The sequence below is a fragment of the Malus domestica genome, chromosome 13, assembly GCF_042453785.1.
Source record: "Malus domestica chromosome 13, GDT2T_hap1".
NCBI lineage: Eukaryota > Viridiplantae > Streptophyta > Magnoliopsida > Rosales > Rosaceae > Malus > Malus domestica.
In genome coordinates this window covers 8,883,753-8,903,328 of record NC_091673.1, presented here as the reverse complement: position 1 = coordinate 8,903,328, position 19,576 = coordinate 8,883,753, and the positions used below count along the sequence as shown (strand labels likewise).

Genomic DNA, 19,576 nt, shown 5'->3' with positions numbered 1-19,576 from the left:
CGGTGAAATTAATTATTTGAATAATTATGGTGATGATTTGGGGGACTACCCTAATTCCTATCCAAAGTAGTGTCAAGAAGTGTGGTGAATAATGCTCTGCTTTTTTTTTTTGTGGCCGTTGGATGGAGGTTACGCACACGCGACAGAGGGGCACGTGGAACTTGGATTTGTGATTCATTGAATGAGTTCAATGAGTAGTTTTTCATTGTGCGGGAACATGATTTGGTACATAAAATGTCATAATACTAGTTGTTTGATACTTAAATTTTTTTCTTCCAACTACTTGCATTATGACACTTGATGTATTAGGCCGTATTTCTGGCATATTGAAAAATTTCTCGAGAGCATGGTACACCACCTATTAATCCTCCATCTGTCATGCAGCCAGAATGAGTTCAATACGCACACCCTATTTCTTTTTCTTTCACTTTTTGTGTGTATATAAACAAGCTCCTCTAATTTTCTCTGCATGAGAATTTGAGAGGGAGGGAGAGAGAGAGCTCTAGGGTTTCTCACCACCAACTGAGTCCTCCTCCTCCTTAGCTTCTTCAACATATCATACTCTTCATTTCCATTGAGAGAGAGAGAGAGAGAGAGAGAGAGAGAGAGAGTTTATCAGTCCGAGCTTTTCTTAGCTAACTACGGTTTTCAGATCTAGAGAGATCATGGCTACAGTAGCAGACAGTCACCATCCTTTGGCATTTACATTTGGAGTTCTAGGTAAACAAAATTGCATATGTACATTATCCATTGAAATTTCTTTTTTTCCAAATTTTTTTGTTACATTAGAGAGTGTCCACCTCTGTACTTAGCATATCCCTCCCGATCACCCTACTCATCCTCACCACTAAACTAACGCGAATGGCTCGTTACGTACTAGTTGTTTCCATGAAATTTTAGGTGAGTTATTGTGATGGGAACTAGCCAGCTACTAGCAAGCTAGCTGGGTGTACCAAATGAAGGAGCTGAACAAACACGATACATAAATGTCATTTTTGGGGCTCGATCGATCATATATATTTGTTTGAGTGCCATATACTATTGTTTGTTATTGTCATATTCTTCTCTAGTTATGACGCCTTTAAAACCTAGTTGGCCCGCATTTGTTATCTAATCTTTGTCATCAACTTGGCCATATTCTTTTTCCGTTAGTGAACCGTCTGAAATTCAGTGACTACTTTTTTCTTTGCAGAAAAGCCTAGCTAAATAAATATATATAAAAACAAACCATATATACAACAATAAATTTTCTTTGTGTGTACAATATTCAAATATTAGTTGTCCAATTATTACTTCTTGTTAATTTATAAGTAACGCTGTAAATCATTGTGATCCTTGATGATCAACCTTCCTCACCACTACCCACTAATTTATAGATAATGAAAAGTGTGATTTATTTTAACTAATTGTAATCTTTTGATAGTCAAGAAATTCTATTTGAATGACCACTATTATTTCTTTGATGATGCCAGGAAATCTAGTCTCAACCATGGTTTACTTAGCCCCGGTGTAAGTGATGCATACTTTTTTTTTTTTTTTAAATATAAGGAATAATATGTATATAAGTCTATAAAGAGACATATGATTAACCTTTTTTTTAAATGCAGGCCGACATTTTATCGAATTTACAGGAAAAAATCGACAGAAGGATTCCACTCGGTGCCATATCTGGTAGCAATGTTCAGTTCCATGCTTTGGTTGTACTATGCGTCGCTAAAAAAGAATGCTATGCTGCTCATCACCATTAACTCATTCGGAAGTTTTGCAGAGATGATCTACATCGTCATCTTCGTTGTTTATGCACCAAAGGATGCTAGGGTACGTACGTATGTTTCATCTTTAATTGTTTTTTTTTTTTGTATATATCAATATAATTTCAATTTCTCTGTATTATATATATTCTCTAATAATTCTATATATTTACGGAATGCAGAAGCTTACAGTGAAACTATTTGGTATTATGAACGTGGGACTTTTCACCTTGATCCTTGTCGTGTCTCACTTCCTAGTGAGTCGTGCGTACCGGGTCCCAGTTCTTGGATGGATTAATGTTGCCATTTCTACCAGTGTTTTTGCTGCGCCGTTAAGCATTGTGGTAATTGACTCAATCATACAAACATATGACCATATTATTTGTTGGTGCTTTTTTCAATTACGTAAATGTTATTCACACTCTGATATTGTCTGCTTATATTTATTTTTGAAGTGTTTTAAAATATTAAAATGTTAAATTTGGAGCTCTAAATGAACTCTCAACGCCATTTAATTACCTTTACTTATATTCCGAGCACATATAATGAGTGTAATATAACATATTCATTCAGTTTATTGATTTGTATTGCAGTCACAAGTTATCCGAACAAGAAGTGTCGAATTTATGCCATTTAGGTTATCATTTTTCCTCACACTGAGTGCCATTATGTGGTTTGCATATGGATTGTTCCTCAAGGACATATGTGTCGCAGTAAGTATACTTACTAATTTAAATCTATTTTCAAATCAATTATCCCTGAATAATTGATTAACTGAATAATTGATTAATCACTTGTTGCAGATTCCAAACGTTCTGGGATTTGTGTTGGGACTGCTTCAGATGCTGCTGTATGCGATGTACCGAAACCGAAAGCAGGTGATAATAGAAGATCATGAGAAAAAGCTGCCGGCTGCCACACCAGATCACGTGAAAAACATTGTGATCATAGCCACATTAGCAGCTTCCGAGGTTCATCCGGCGGATGCTCAACCGAACAATCGCAATGATGACGGTGACGTTAATAATAACGCAGCCGTTACAGAGGCAAAGGAGCATGAACAAACGGATGATCATCGTCATGTGGAAAATGCTTCCGTCGAGCTTCAACCTAATGAAACACCATCAGCAGTGTGATGCTGGCAAAGTCGTATGTCGTACTTCTCGGAAAGAAAAAAACTACGATCAATCGAACCTCGTTTGATGTGTAACAGCAGCAGCCGCTTGATCACGCCAAGATGTGGAATGATCTTGTTATGTTATATGTTTCGTTAATTGTCTCTTATTTAATTATTAAATTCCCAGTTCCAAGCGTGGGGACTGTGGCTGTGCTCATCGATGTACAAGTATATGTGAATTGGAAAGCTACAGCTATCCACGCTTGGCTTTGAATACTACTACTCAATATTAATATCAATTGACGTATGCTTAATTTATGTCCTTCGTTTCCTTGAGCAATATTTTTGTTTAAACGGCCCGGAAAACAGCTATGTGGTGTTCAAGGAAATAAAGAGTCCCATTGGAACATTCACAAATAAATTACAACATATATTGAATAGTTCCACTTCTAATACACCAAGATTTTTGGTGATAAATTTCACTGACTCGACTACAAATGCTCATGCATGACAGCGTTCCCAAAACACACAATTTCTCATATTTTCTCCACAAATTTATACATTAATTTCGTATTTTTTTTCATATTAATTGATTAAGCCGTAATCGATAGACATAATTAAGCACGAAGTTTAGATATGAGAGTACCAGTTTATAGTAGGAGAAGCCAATGGTGGAGTTTGCGTGAAGAGCTTTAACACAATTGAAGTTGACATATGAGAGTGCCAGTTTATAGTAGGAGAAGCCAACGGTGGAGTTTGCGTAAAGAGCTTTTACACAATTATCTCACGGGTTGTGAGGTTGCATATTTCCGCATATCCTGCACGTTGGCACGAAATTTTCTTGCTTACACATTAAGATTGATATCAAGTTTGAAATTTAGTGCATAGATCGAAGGAGTAGTGAGGACGTCAAACATCATAGGACAACATAAACCATGCTCTACGGTTCACATTTTTAGTACACTACTGTACCAAATTATGCAATAGATGATGCATCAATTTCCAACTCGTCACACAATAATTGATGTAATAAGCAAGTAGGCTCCACCTACGATATTGGTTACGGTAAGATTCGCTACACCAAAATCATGTTTTAATATGCGGACTACACTTATCTTGATGAATGTGAGACTTAAATTAGAAGAAATTTAAATAAGAAATTAGAAAGTAAAATTTTACTTCTAACATGATAATATGGTAAATCGATGTGAACCTTATTAAGTAATAGGGAATTTTCGAATTGCCACATCAACTTTTTATTGCGTGGACTTTCCTAATAAGAGCTTGGTATCATGGATTATGATGACAATGCACCAAAATCAACCGTAAAATATACAGTACATCCAATCCGGTGATCCCCATAAGAAACTTCACTAGAGAATAGTAATAACTCCCTAACCCTTATCAAACCATGGATCTTAAATCTCTCTCACCCTTTGGCTCAAACACTTTGATGCCCTTATGGAACCCTTGTAACGATTATAGTTTAATAATGAAAAAGCGCTATCGTTTCTTGTCAAAAACTTCCAGTCATAATCAAGGGTCAATCAAGAGAAATAATTTATTGTGGATGAAAAAGACGCCCCATTTTTGTAGCAGGAAAAAAGGAACACCGCAAGTCAATCGATCATCCTTGGTAATGAAGGAGAAAGTAATTGATCATGTACAAACACATTACCAAGGAAACATGTAAAACGCTCGATAATAATAAGGTTGACAAAGACAGGAGTAGGGACAAGAGATTTTGTTTTGTTTTGTTCCAAAAACACAAAAATACAGAAGGCAGAAGAATCGTACAGCATTTAATCAGACGTTTTTACTCTCAAAATTTTTAAATACGTCCTCTTTCTTCTGTTCTTCCTTCAATCTTGTAGAAGATAATGTACAAATTCCATTTATGGATTATTCTTCTTCTTCTTGTTCGGAGAAGAGGAAAAGAAGAGAAAAAGGGTTAAATCAGGACACAAGTTGGTCTGCACCAACTCTCCATTACATTGAACACCCCAAACTAACCAATCTGCGAAAAAGCGAGGGTAGGAGCTGAGGATGAAGAAGACGGTGCATTGTACACTACGGCGCTACAAGTTGGTGCCATCAAAACTGCCTTGTGCACTCAGTCGTCTTTTCTCTCGCCAATTCTCTCCCCACATCTTGGCCTCAGCAACTGCTCGTTCCCTATCCAACATCCTCACGGTTTCCTTTGGGGAATCGTCCTTCTCGGAACCATCTAAATCCCATCTCCGTCCGGATCCTCCTCCTTCCTCATTCTTCAATATTCTACCACCATCCCTGTGCCTTTTCTCATCCTTTTCTCCCGAACCTCTGTGGCCATGTCCTGAAGCCAAGTTAGGGTCATAAGACTGGTTGGCTAGGTACGACAGAGCAGTAACCACATCCCCAATGAGAGGCCGTGTGGCAGCTTGTTCCTGGATGCACATGGATGCCACGGCTAGAGCTTGGTAGAGACCCCGCATTGGATACCGACCCTGAAGTCTTGGGTCTGCCAATTTCGCAAACTTCCTTCTATCATTGAACAATGGACGTGCCTGCAGACATAAAACCACTGCCATTTAATTATTGCACAAACACAGAACCCATGCTTGCCAGACCCACAAAGCCTGCACAACAAGAAGACAAGTTTCTGCAGGCAATTCTACTACAAGAAACAAAGTGAGAATTACCCAAGTGATAAGGTTCTGTTCTCCATGGGGACGGTCACTATCTATGGCCTTACGTCCAGTAATCAGCTCCAGAAACACTACCCCAAAACTGTAGACATCTGACTTTACTGTCAACTGACCAGTCATTGCATATTCAGGAGCACAATAACCATAAGTGCCCATAACCCTTGTGGACACATGGGACTTGTCTCCAGTGGGACCAAGCTTCGCAAGCCCAAAATCTGAAAGCTTTGGGTGAAATCCTTCTTCCAGCAATATGTTAGATGATTTGAAGTCCCTGTAAATAACCGGAGGGTTTGCCTTGTCGTGCAGATATTCCAATCCTTTGGCTGCACCAGAAGCTATTTTCATTCGTGTGTTCCAATCCAATGGTTCCTTATCACTTGGAAGATCTGCAGAGGGATCAACAACCCATTATAGGTGAGTCATTAATTATCACTTGGATTAACTGTCAGGGAAAACGAATAGTCCAATAACACAGGAAAACAGAAGTTTGGTGCACTGTGTTTATTGAGGTCACCAAACTTTTTGGAGACGATGCCCCCAAAAGGAAATGTTTCTTTTTTCCTTTTCTCCATTTTACCAACATGTGTGTGTGTGTAAGAAAATACTTCTATTTTCCTATATGCCAAACTTCAAAATTCACCATACGTTCCAATTCTGTAAATATCCCCTCAAGGTTTCACTTCAGTGTAGCATGCATCAAATGTATTTTTCATATTTGCATAACAGAAGTATTCATATATAACATAACCGAACGCTTCAAGGTGATTCCATGATCATTATCCAATAGTTGACATTAAACAGACAATAAGCCAAAAGAAGGAAGGTAAAGTTACCATGAAGGTGATCCTCCAATGATCCTAAGGGCATAAATTCATAAACAAGAAGCCGTTGATCTCCATCAGCACAGTACCCAATCAGATTCACTAGATTAGGGTGATGCAGAAGACTGAGCATGAGAACCTCAACGAGAAATTCTCTGTTGCCCTGGAGTCCATTCCTATCCAATTGTTTAACAGCAACCACCTGTGAATGTCAGAACAAAGTCAAATAATCAAAATCGCCTCAACCAGGCCTGAAATTAATTCTGTGAAATCTTGCAGCACATCAGTGACCTTCGGGATGTATAACTAACAATGGATACCATAAGCATTCTATAACCTTGGCGTCTTATTTACGAGGAGAGATGGAGTGGAAAGTATGATATGGAATCCAGAATTATTGCATTCCAAATACGGTATGCAAGTTTAACAACCATCGTTATGAGTTATGACACTGATACATAAGTCTACGGCCTCGCTCACATTATAACCTTGCCATTTGTTATTCAATTCTCGTTATTGTTGAAATAACAAGACAACATAGCATTCTTGATTAATACTTCATATAGCTATAGAGTTGCAACAACTTATATGATTGCTACGGTAATTAAAAAAAAAGTCCTTATCAATGTTTAGTATCTTACTTATATTTCTTGTACCTATTGCCTTCATTTGCTTCTTTTCAATTGAACTCATCCTGTAATTCCTGTTCTGTGTATAAATAATAGATCGTGCAACAGCAAAGGAATTACCTGACCAGTGCTCTCGAGTCGCCCCTTGTATACGCGTCCAAATCCCCCTTCCCCAATGAAGGACTCTGGCCTGAAATTCTTTGTTGCGGTTGCAAGCTCACGGAAAGTGAAAATTTGGGCAGCAATTTGGCCCCCAGGTACAACATCTTTAGGATCAGGCAATTTGGGCAGCTCCCTTCTGGACCCTCCATTGCTTCTTGATCTCAGTCTGTCTACTCCTGCACATACGACCGTAGCAAATTAGTGCAGATCCCTAAGTATCATCAAACCCGTCGGTCTCGACTACACAAGAAGATAGAACCTTGAGTTAAGCTAAACACCCAAAACCAAAAATCAATTGGATTTGCAGGAAAGGAAACTCAATAAACCATAACCCCAATACGAAAAACGTACCACACGTATTCAAATTTGACATCTTATAAACCATATAGAGCAAATTTTACGAAATTCAGTTGTACCATATTCGGTTTGATCAAATTATGAATATCGATCTTAGTTCTTCACTGACTTATGAAATCATCCACAACTTTGGACACAATTGATTACCAATCAAATTGATCATGGGCAATCAAAGTTACCGTGAGATCCAATTTTTACAAAAGAAAGACACTCTTTTATGAACTATGTCAAAATTTTGTGGGGTCTACCTAAAACCTCTCAAATTTAGAGCTCGAACACTCAATGAGGTCATCAATCATGTACTAACACACAAACCCAAATAACTAATCCATACAATTATATTTAAATCAGAAAAAAAAACCCAGATCAGATCGAGCAGTAACACATTCAAATTACCAAACAATAAGGATTGATAAGCAAAAGCAATCAAGAACTGACCAGAAGGCAATCTAGAAATGTTATTAGAAACCGTTGGTTGACCCTGCTTTCTGTCATCAATTTCTGCCGCTGGATTGTTCAGCTTCTCCTCCTCCTTCGAATCGAAACAAGGAAAACAACCCATTTCCCCAAATCCAATTAAAAACTTATTTTAACTGTTTCCCAATACAAAAGATTGAAATTTATTAAAATCCCAGATGAATCGAAAGCACAATCAGAGGAGAGGAGGCTGCTCTTCCAATCTTCCAATCCCAGTTTTTACGACAACCTCATCATCTGAGGGCCATCCAAATATCTGGGCAACTCTCTCTCTTGGTGTTTCTTGAAGCGATCAGGGCAGGCAGATGCGGACGATATAACTAAAGGGGACAAAAGCAAAGGGAATCCAAGTCCACAGACACCAGAAACGATAACAAAGAGGAAGCGAAAAGAAAAATCCTTTTTGAGTGCCCAAAAAGAATCTGTGATTAAATGGGGCAGTGAAACAGAGCAGCTAAAACAAAAGTGAACCGGCTCCCTCCCTCTCTCTCTCTCTCTCTCTCTCTCTCTCTCTCTCTCTAAACTTCTCAAAGACTTTGACCAAAAATAAAAATGGCAACTCTGTATCACTCTAGATTTTCGCAAGAAGTTTGATTTTAACTGAGTGAGGTAAATAAGTTTTTGTTTTTGGGACAAATGGGAAAGCAGAGAGAGAGAGAGGGGAGGGGATTGTGGGAAAGTTGAAAGATTTGATTGGACCGGCCGAAGAACAAGAGGTGTGGGATGATGGGATTGAACCGGTAAGCACAAAAACGTGTCAAATGGCGGGATTGGCGGACTACACAAAGAGGGGAGGGAGGATCTATGGGCCAAATGGGGTCCGCGTCGTGGATTGGCCCACCCTACGCGGCACCATGCATGTCCTCCGTGGATGCATATAATGCTTAGCAGCAAAGCACTACCAAGTACCAACTTGAGGTTTTCATCCAATGCCAATTAAGCAATTAAAACATGATGAACATTACCAACTTTTTACTTTTGGGATGTGGTGTTTAGATGATCAACTTGAGGTTTTTTTTTAAAATCTTGTTCTAAGTTTATGGTGTTTGTTCTAAGTTTTAACTAAACATATTGAATTTGTAATAGCATCGATGATATTTTGTGTCTATGGATGGAGAATGATCTTATATTTTATTTTGTCGTTGATTTACTCCTTAAGATTTTTTAATCAGTATATAATTGATTTTAATGGTGGATCAAATTGGATGAGATTGGGTTCATGTAATCTATGGTTTTAACAAATCATGCAATTGTTATAGAGGTTCTTACCATTTTGGGATTTGGTGACGTGGCAATTCATAATATTTACCAAGTATGTCATCATCAATACTAATATACCTAGTACATTTTCAACCGAGCAATGCTCTTAGCACTCTAACATGGTCAAGATATTATTTCAAAGTGCGTCTAACAATTCCCTTTTGATTTTTTATTAATGCTTTGGGAACTTGGTTTCACTAGTCACCACTCATCGTTATGTTATAAATCTCAAGTCTTCGCTCATATCATTGCATATCAATAATTAAATACCTCAATTCAGCATATCAACAATATAAAATCTTAGTCTCCACTTATACGTGTGTGAAAGGAAATGGGGAACCTTCCATGCATATGTATGTGGAGATGGAGAGTGATTTTTCTTCAGTCTTTCAAATGCCAAGGTTTGAATGATTGGAAATAATCTAGAAATAGCAAGGCATTAGCACCGACAATATTCCAAATACATGCTTTACATACAAAAAAGAAAAGAAATGGGATTGCAGATTGGAGATTGGAGATTGGAGATTGGAGATTGGAGGGTCATGATTGATTTTTGTAGGCTGAGGCAGGCAGGCTCTATCTAACTAGATTCTAAAACTTTGATATTCCAATTTTTGTCATGCCTGTCATACTCTATACTCAAGGTTCCTTCTGATGTCAATTCATCGGTTTGGAATTTTACTTTTCAGATTCATATCATACAAAAAAGCATTTTTCTTTCGGGACCAACATTAGGGCCAAAGCTTTACTATACTTCCATGTATATAGCATGTACCGAATTAGTGAAATGTGATTTTTGCATTAAAGGATTTAACAGTTAAGGATTTGACGAGTATAAATATTAATGTACTCAGAGCTTAACAATTGTCAGCATACTAGAAACTTCCTCATTAAGAAGCTACAATAAATTGTATAATGTGATGTAAATGATATGATTTTCTTAGAATTATCATTTTCTTTCGTGTTTTTAACTTCATTTCAAATATGAGATACATTTATGAATATGACCGCCACCGCATCACCCATTGAGATGATGTGTTTGATGATTTTCCAGCTTAATATATAAAACATATAAATAAACGTGTTATAATATGCAAAAATTTGTAACGCCATGTGATATGACTGCCTAGCAAATAAAAGTCTATAAGGCTGATCCCATATATAGGTAATCTTCGTTTTGTTTTACTCTTCCTAATTTGTCCAAAACATTTGTGGGAGGCTTGTCAATTTTATCGTGTTCTAGTAAAGTTCGTGCCGTGGAAAGTTAATCTACATTCTTTAAGCTACCAACCCTTCTTATCCCTCATTTTAACTTTATTTCTAAAGTAGCATTATATATTAAAAAATATCAAAGTAATATCAAGTTTAATGTAAACAAATTGTATTGCAGTACCAAAGCTTAGTAAATTAGTGTATAATACACGTATTTATGTGTTTTTAAAAGATATATTTATTTTTGTACACATTTTAATGATTCGTTAATTTGCACATTTTTTAAAACTCCAACGAATGATATGTAAGGATCCAAGTGAAGAGAAGATCAACACTTGTCAATAGATTAATGAATGAGTTGTTATAGGTTGTTACAAGTTAGTTGAGATAAGGAGGATAGTTAGTTTTTAGCTAAATATCAGCTAAGTAAGGAAGATATATATATATATATATAACAACCATTGTAATCATAGCTTGCTTATCAAGAAATCAATGTACAATTTCACCTTCTCTCTCTTTCGAGTTATCTTCCTCTCTATTCTTCTGCATTATGTGAATCTCTCAAGAACAAATTCATCAATATTGTTGATACACAAAATCGGAGAGGTCTTGGAACAACGTAAATCCGACCGTGAATCTACAAGAAAGTAAAGAACACAAGATGTATCGTGGTTCACCCCAATGCTTGGGCTACGTCCACACTGATGTTGATATTGTTTCACTCTGAATGATGAATATACAAGGAGGCTAGAGGCAGTATGCTCTCTAGCCTATTTTCTATGTGCTCTCTCCCTATGGCCTCAATCTTGGCCTTTCCTAATGAGGAGAGTGATGAGTCATTTTATAGAATAAGGGCTCATCACTTATTACATATTTGCCCCTTCATTTATTACATAATTACATTTGAGTCCCCCGAGTATTTATATGAGATCTAAATACAGAGGCCCTAAGTATGGTACAAACAGTAGTCCCCCAAATCTTCAGTCAAGAGAGTCTTTTGGCTGGAGACTTGAAATTCAGTCCATATGTGGGCTGAAGTAACTAGATGTCAGCTAGAACTGATACCCGATATGAGGCGGTGCTCAATGTGAAATGATGCTCATCTAGAAGTAGCACATGTTGCGAGGCTACTCGGCTTGTGGCGTTGAAGGTGAAGGAGTCCCTTTTATAGAATAAGGGCTCGCTATTCAATACATAAATGATGGGCTAGAGTTGATGCTTGCGGCGAGACGGTTGCTTAGTTGGCGGCGATGCTCTCTAATGATGGTGAGGGAGTCCCTTTTATAGAATAAGGGCTCACTCCTCAATACATAAGTGATGGGCTAGAAGTCTTTCTCTAATGAAAGTGAGGGAGTCTCTTTTATAAAATAAAGGTTCGCTCCTCAATACATGAATAATGGGTGCTCTCTAGTGAATGTGAGGGAGTCTATTTTATAGAATAAGAGTTCGCTCCTCAGTACATAAATAATGGGCTAGAGTCCCCAAGTATTTTTCATAAGGCCCAGTTGTGGAAGCCCAATATATGGTACATAGTGTAGTCCCCCAAGTCTTCAGTCAATAGAGGTTGTTAGCTGGAGACTTCAAATTCAATCCATGTATGGGCCGAAGTGGCGGTTGTTCGGAGGCGGTCTTTGTAGACCATGCACTGAAACTTTGTAGGTGAAGCTTTGCAAGTGAAGCTTTGAAGCTGAAGCTTTTGTAAATGAAGCTTTTGAAGCGGGAGCTCTCGAAGTTGGAGCTCTGTAAATGAAGCTTTTGAAGCTGATTGACATAAGTGATGCTCATGGATGTTGACATGAGTGATGCTCATGAATGTTGACCTGAATGATGGTCATGAATGTTTATGTATGATTAACATGAGTGATGCTCATGAATGTTTATGTATGATTGACATGAGTGATGCTCATGTATAATTTTGGAGTATTGGACGTACTTTTGATCACCTAGTTCGTGATAATAGCAGCAGACTGCCGAATAATTTTTGGAGTACTGAACGTACTTTTGATCACCTGGTCGGTGATAATAGTGGCAGGCTGCCGAATAATTTTTTTTGTAGTACTGTACGTACTTTTGATCACCTGGTTGGTGATAATAGAGGGTCTGGCTCTTTTGGGCATATGGGCCTTCGCCCTCCACATAACATTCTAGCCCATTATTTTGGGCTTGCCGTTTTAATTTTTTATTTTTTTTTAATTTTTTTTTTTATGATTACCCTTTGATGGGGTTATACAGATGTCTCCGAAAGATAAGAAAAATAAATCACATCATTCAAAAATAAATCCGACCCTCTGCTCAATGGGTCACGCTCATAATTCCATTTTCTGCATGCCATCACCACCGCAATTATGTCTGCTTCTTTTTATCTTCTTTTGCTTTCTGCTTTTACTTTATGCTTTTCTCCAGACATCCTTTTTCTTTTTCTTTTGTGGGAGTGGTTGAGCTGTCTGATGGTTTGCAATGATCTCTAAGACTGATCGACTTTTTCAGATTCTTTTGAAAAGCCGAAATGGGCGGTGCTGGGATGGTAAATTAGGACTGGCTGAAGGGGCCATTCCGTCATTTGATAGATGCTGAGCTTGAAAGCTTCAGCTTTGGGACTCTGGAGAAATTGGATAGAATGAACTGTTACTACTACAGGTGTTGTACGTGCTGCTGTTGCTAGTACTGGTGTTTTTGAGCTTAGTGGCGCTGCCGTCCTTCGAGCTGGAGACCCAAAAGGCGTTGAACTCGTCGAGGCAAATGAAGTCATCGTTGTCGGTGTCGAGATCAACCTTGACGCGCTTGAGCTTGTCGCCGGAGTTTTGGAGCAAAGGGCCTTGAAGTCGTTGCTGAGCTCGTTGACGAAGATCTTGCCATCGCCGCTGGCGTCGAAGCTTTTGAAGACCTTCTGGACCTCGTCAGTGACTACAGGTTTGTGGCTGGTCGAGGTTGGGGCTTCCAGCTCCCATTAGACATTTGCATAGCATAACCCTCCTTACCCAATTGCCCTACCGAAATCAAATTCCGCGCCAAACCCGGAATGTGCTTCACATTGTGGATGATCCACCTCACCCCGTTCGGCAACTTGACCCGAACGTTGCTTTTTTTGACAGTGTCCAGCGACCTGTTGTTCTTCACGTCGAAGTAGGCATTGCTGTAGTTTCTGGTAGTGTACTTCTCGAAAATCCCCTTGTGCGGTGAGCAGTGGAACTCAGCGGCGCTGAAGATCCAGGACTCGATGGGGCTATCGACGCTGAGAAAAAAAGCTTCGGTGATAACTTCGATGGTGTCTGCGGCACCGACATTGTTCTTCAGCAGTCTACAGTCTTTGTGGGCGTGATCGAGCTTCCCGTAGTGCGAGCATGCGTCTCCCCACTTTTCGAAGCCGAATTTTCTGAGATCGGCCTCGATTTTTATGTCGCTGGTGCTTGATTTCATATTTGCTTTGCCTATCTCGTTCTTTTCTCCTTTTTGCCCTACGTTTTGGAGGGAAAGCCATTGTTGTTGTCTCTCTTTCCTCCTCATTTTTCTTCTCTTACTGTCTGAAGAGAAAATTGGAATTTTTAGAGAGAAAAAAAAAGAGAAAAGAATGAACCGTTGGGTTTTCTCAAAAAGCTTTGGTTTCGTTTGGTCTTTTGCAGATTCACGGCGGATGTGAAAAATTGAGAGAGAACCGACATAGCTTTTCGTGTCGATTCTCACAGACGACGCCAAATGTTAATGCACAAAACCAGAGGGGTCTTGGAACAACGTAAATCCGACCGTGAATCTATAAGAAAGTAAAGAACACAAGATGTATCATGGTTCACCCCAATGTTTGGGCTACGTCCACACTGATGTTGATATTGTTTCACTCTGAATGATGAATATACAAGGAGGCTAGAGCTAGTATGCTCTCTAGCCTATTTTCTATGTGCTCTCTCCCCATGGCCTCAATCTTGGCCTCTCATAATGAGGAGAATGAGGAGTCATTTTGTAGAATAAGGGCTCATCATTTATTACATATTTGCCTCTTCATTTATTACATAATTACATTTGAGTCATCTGAGTATTTATACGAGATCTAAATACGGAGACCCTAAGTATGGTACAAACAAATATTAACATGGTATCATCGTCGAGGATTGCACTGGCACTTCCGCACCTCCATTAAAAGCATTGCTTTATTTCTCTAATCCTCTATTTTGCAAACTGCTGTGATTCTACAAATTTGGGGTCTTCTCTTATCTTCGAGTTCTTCACGATTATGTTCTTCTTTGATTGCCTTCTACATGTTTGATCAAACATCTCAGTGAAAGTTTCTTCTCAAAAGTTCAACAATGTTGACTGTAGATCAATTGAGAATTGTTCAATCTTCGATCACAAACCTCATTTCCACGGTTTCTACTTCGATTATAGTGAAGTTGGATTACTCTAATTATCTTACTTGGAGTTTCCAGATCAAGTTGCTTCTTAAAAGCCATGGCATCATGAGGTTCGTTGATGGATCAAGAAAATGTCCTCCAAGATTTGATGATGATTCTGAAATTGAAAGAGTTGAAAAAGATGATTACTTGGTATGTAAAATGCATGATCGTGCGCTTATGCAACTGTTGATTGCAACATTGTCCACTACATCAATGTCATCCATAATTGGCAGTCAAATCTCTCATGAAATGTGGGTGAATCTCACTGAAAGATTCTCTACAGTCATTAAAGCACAATCTTTCAGATGAAAACCGAGTTTCAGAACATAAAAAAAGGGTTTGAATTTGTGTCTGATTATCTCCAAAAGATCAAGGATGCAAGAGATCATCTTGCAGCTGCAGGAGCAATGTTTCAAGATGATGATGTGATAATTCTTGCGCTGAAAGGGCTTCCTGCATAGTTCAACACTTTCAGATGTGTTATAAGAGGAAGGGAAAATGGTATATCTTTCAAGGATTTCATATCCCGATTACTTATCATTGGTCAGTCCTTTGAATCTTCTTCTGATTTACCATTTGGAACTGCAATTGCATCAACACTCACTGTTATGCATGCTCAGCATCAACCTTTTGCATCTAAGCAATAATTCTGGATTGCAGACACTGAAGCTACTTCTCATATGACCTATGAGTTAGCTAATTTGGATCTGCCTACTCCATACCAAAGGAATGATATTATAACCACAATAAGTGGTGCAAGTTTACATATTTCTCATATTGGCACATCAACATTATTAGTTTCTAGTAACACACTTGCCTTGAAGAATGTTCTACATGTTCCAAAGATCTCACAACACTTGTTATCCATTTATCAATTGTGTAAAGATAATAGATGTCGATTCATTTGTGATGATACTTTCTTCTGGGTTCAAGACAAATCCACATGGACAATCATAATCAAAGGGCTATGTAGAGAGGGCTACTATCATATTCCTTTCAACACACCAAATAAGTTGTCACCTGCACTACCTCATAAGCACACATGATGTCTAGCAAAACCTGTTAATACAAGCTTGTGGCATAAAAGACTAGGACATACATCAAATGCTATTACTTATGCAATTCTATATCAAAATAATGTCATTGCATCACTTGATACATGTCGATCAATATGTACACCTTGTTTGGAAGGAAAATTTACTAAGCTGCAGTTTAATTTTCCTGTAACCAAGTTTGTACAACCTCTAGAGGTCATGCATAGTGATGTATGGAGACCTGCTCTCTTGTTATCTCATGAAGGATTTAGGTATTATGTAATCTTCATTGATGAATGTACTTGATATACATAGGTTTGCCCTTTACATAATAAATCAGAAGTTTTTGCAACATTTGTGCACTTTTATGCCTATTTGAGTACTCAATTTTTTGCACAACCAAAAATTTTACAAAGTGATGGTGAGGGTGAATATGTAGGATCCAAGTTTCAATATTTCATGTCACAAAAAGGCATGTTACACCAAAGATCTTATCCCCACACCCCATAAAAAAAATGGGTTGGCAGAAAGGAAACATAGACATGTTGTAGAAAACTGCAATCACATTGCTTCAAACTGCAAGTTTACCTGCTAAATTATGGTTCCATGCTTGTGCTGCAACTACATATTTGATCAATAAAATGTCATGTGCTACTTTACAAATGAAATCCCCTTACCAGTTGTTGTTTCAACAGGTTCTAGACATTAATCATTTGAATTTTTTTGGTTATGCATGATTTCCACTACTTAAATCATACAACAGCTCTAAACTACAACCAAAAACAAAAACCTATGTTTTTCTTGGTTATGCAAGTCATTATAAAGGTTTTATATATATACATACATACATATATATATATATATATGTATGTATATCTAAGCATGTTTTGTTTGATGAAACAACTTTTCCATATTCTAGTGCTACACAATTACCTAACTTAACACAATCATCATCTGCAAGTATACATGAGCATTCTCAAAGCCCTCCAACAACATATGTTTCATTAAATAATCAGGTAGTATCACATGCATCTCATAATCATTCATCAACATCTTAGACACAGAGTTCTTGACCTTGCATTCATCTAGTGCCTCAGATTATTTGACAGCATCCAGAGCTTCAAATTTCTTGAATACACTTGCATCTACTGCCTCAAAGTTTATTCACTCACCTTCACAAATTTCCAATATAGTACAACAACCTCACTCTCCTACGTAGTGTCCAATCCCTATGGATCTTGACTTTCAACATGAGCAGTTACATGTTGTATTGCCAATACCTATTTTCTTATGCAAACAAGGTCCAAAAATGGAATCTTCGGAAGAAAAAAAAGTTTTCTCAGCTTCTGTGAGCTATTCTCAGTCATCTGTCACATAACCAAAAACCTTCAAAGCAGCTTCAAAAGTTTCAGAGTGGCAAGATGCCATGACAGAAAAAATTAATGCCTTACATACACAAAAGACTTGGTCTTTGGTTCCATTACCACCTGACAAGAACCTAGTTGATTGTAAATGGGTATACAAGAGTAAGAGAGATGAAAATGGATCTGTTGCAAGGTACAAAGCAAGATTGGTAGCAAAGGGGTATAGTTAGGAAGAATGAATTGATTATGGAGAGACTTTTAACCCTGTGGTAAAGCCTACAACTATCATGTTGATTCTTGCATTGGTTGCATAGTTCAACTGGCCTTTTAGACAAATGGATGTGAAAAATGCATTTTTGCATGGAGTTCTTCAAAATGAGGTGTATTTGGAACAACCTCCAGGATTTCACAGTTCAACACATCATTCCAACTATGTTTGCAAGTTACACAAGTCTTTATATGGCCTTCAACAGGCTCCTAGAGCCTGGAATGACAGGTTCACAAGTTTTTTACCAGGTTTGGGGTTCAAAGCTTCACAAGCTGATCTTTCTCTGTTTGTTCAGCATTCATCCAAAGGCATTGCGATTTTGTTGCTATAAGTTGATGATGTGATACTTACTGGTAGCAGTTCTGAGTTAATTTCAGATGTAATTACAGATCTCACAGCTAAATTTGATATGAAAGATTTAGGGAAACTGCATTATTTCTTGGGGTTGCAATTAGTTACACATCCTGATCAATACAGAAGCATTGTTAGAGCTCTTCAGTATCTCACATTTACAATACCAGATATAACATTCTCAATAAATCAAGCATGTTAATTCATGCATAATCCTATGGAATCACATGTTCTTGCAGTTAAAATGATCATCAGATATCTCAAAGGCACTTCAAATCTTGGTATTCAATTTAGACCAAGACCAATACATCTCCAATCATACCGTGATGCAGATTGGGATGGTAACCCAAATGACAGAAGATCCACTTCAGGCTTTGGTATCTATCTTAGTTTAAATCCAATTTCTTGGGCATTAAAGAAGCAGCACACAGTTTCAAGGTCTTCAACAGAAGCTGAGTACAGAGCTTTAGCAATCACAGCTGCAGAACTAGCTTGGATTAGGCAATTGTTTTGTGATTTACATGTTGACATTCATATACCTTCAGTTCTATATTGTGATAATATCTCATCAATAGCTTTTTCAACAAATCCAATGTTTCATGCCAAGTCAAAACACATTGAGATAGACTATCACTTTGAGAGAGAAAGGGTCACTCGAGGAGACCTTCATATACAACATGTTTCTTCTACTGAGCAATCTGTATATATACTTACAAAAGGCTTGCCAGCACCCTTGTTTCAACAACTTTGTGGCAATCTTATGCTCAGTTCACTTGAGCATACGATTAAGGGGGGATTTAAGGATCCAAGTGAAGAGAAGATTAGGGATCAATTGTCAATAGATTAATGAATGAGATGTTATAGGTTGTTACAAGTTAGTTAAGATAAGGAGGATAGTTAGTTTTTAGCTAAATATCAGCTAAGTGAGGAAAAGATATATAACAACCATTGTAATAATTGCTTGCTCATCAAGAAATCAATATACAATTTTACTTTCTCTCTCTTCTCTCTCTCTTTCAAGTTATCTCCCTCTCTATTCTTCTGCATTCTGTGAACCTCTCAAGAACAAATTCATCAATATTAACATGATACACATACATACATACTTTTCATGTTTAATACAAGTTATTCAAGCCAATTTTTCATTAATACAAACAAATTTTTCGTATTGTGTACATATTTTTAAAATTAAAAAAAAAGCCGAATTTTTCAAAGTATATTTTTAGAAAAGTTCTCAAATAATACACATGTATACGTTTTTACGTATTGGTACCTGTTCTATATTTTATTAACTAATTTTACAAAACTCTTTTCGTTGTTTTCACTTTACATATTATGGTTTTGTAAGATCAACACCAATAGTTGGGTTAAAACTCTTTTAAACTCGCCAAAGCTTCTCCAATCATTGGGCTAAAAAAAATTTGGGTTAAAACTTATTTTTAGGCCAAATAAATGAGTCAATGTTAGTGACTGGAACCTAGTTGCTAATGTTGTCAGTTATTTGCAAACAGACCAAAAATTATATTTTTTATCAGACCCCCACTTAGTTGGACCGTTGATTGAACCAAATAGTCCAGATTCAATTTTTAAAACAACCTACGGTCCCGATTCATTTAAAAAATAAATAAAATCAAATTGTGAATGTTATCTCGGTTGGTGAAAGAGTTAATAGAAATAATGTATGGAAATTGGGCCATCCAC

General features: G+C 37.5%; 2 protein-coding genes across 3 annotated transcripts; one reads left to right on the top strand and one right to left on the bottom strand.

Moving 5' to 3' along the window:
• Positions 1-403: 403 nt before the first annotated feature.
• Positions 404-3,186, top strand: LOC103452184 (bidirectional sugar transporter N3-like). Its single transcript, XM_008391699.4, has 6 exons — positions 404-720; positions 1,473-1,509; positions 1,608-1,818; positions 1,934-2,095; positions 2,345-2,464; positions 2,555-3,186. Exons 1-6 carry the CDS (start codon positions 666-668, stop codon positions 2,885-2,887), a joined length of 918 nt encoding a protein of 305 aa, XP_008389921.1. The 5' UTR covers positions 404-665; the 3' UTR covers positions 2,888-3,186.
• Positions 3,187-4,597: 1,411 nt separating this feature from the next.
• LOC103452185 (serine/threonine-protein kinase PBS1-like) lies at positions 4,598-8,776 on the bottom strand. 2 transcript variants are annotated; one of them, XM_008391700.4, is made up of 5 exons: positions 7,963-8,776; positions 7,126-7,343; positions 6,389-6,578; positions 5,550-5,941; positions 4,598-5,414 (listed from the first exon to the last, which is right to left on the bottom strand). In XM_008391700.4, the coding sequence occupies exons 1-5, from the start codon at positions 8,084-8,086 to the stop codon at positions 4,947-4,949; spliced, it is 1,392 nt and encodes a 463-aa protein (XP_008389922.1). In that variant the 5' UTR covers positions 8,087-8,776; the 3' UTR covers positions 4,598-4,946. The 2 variants fall into 2 exon arrangements, with proteins under 2 accessions (XP_008389922.1, XP_070666628.1); XM_070810527.1 differs by having other exon boundaries at positions 7,126-7,407; positions 7,963-8,584.
• Between the last annotated feature and the right edge of the window lie 10,800 nt (positions 8,777-19,576).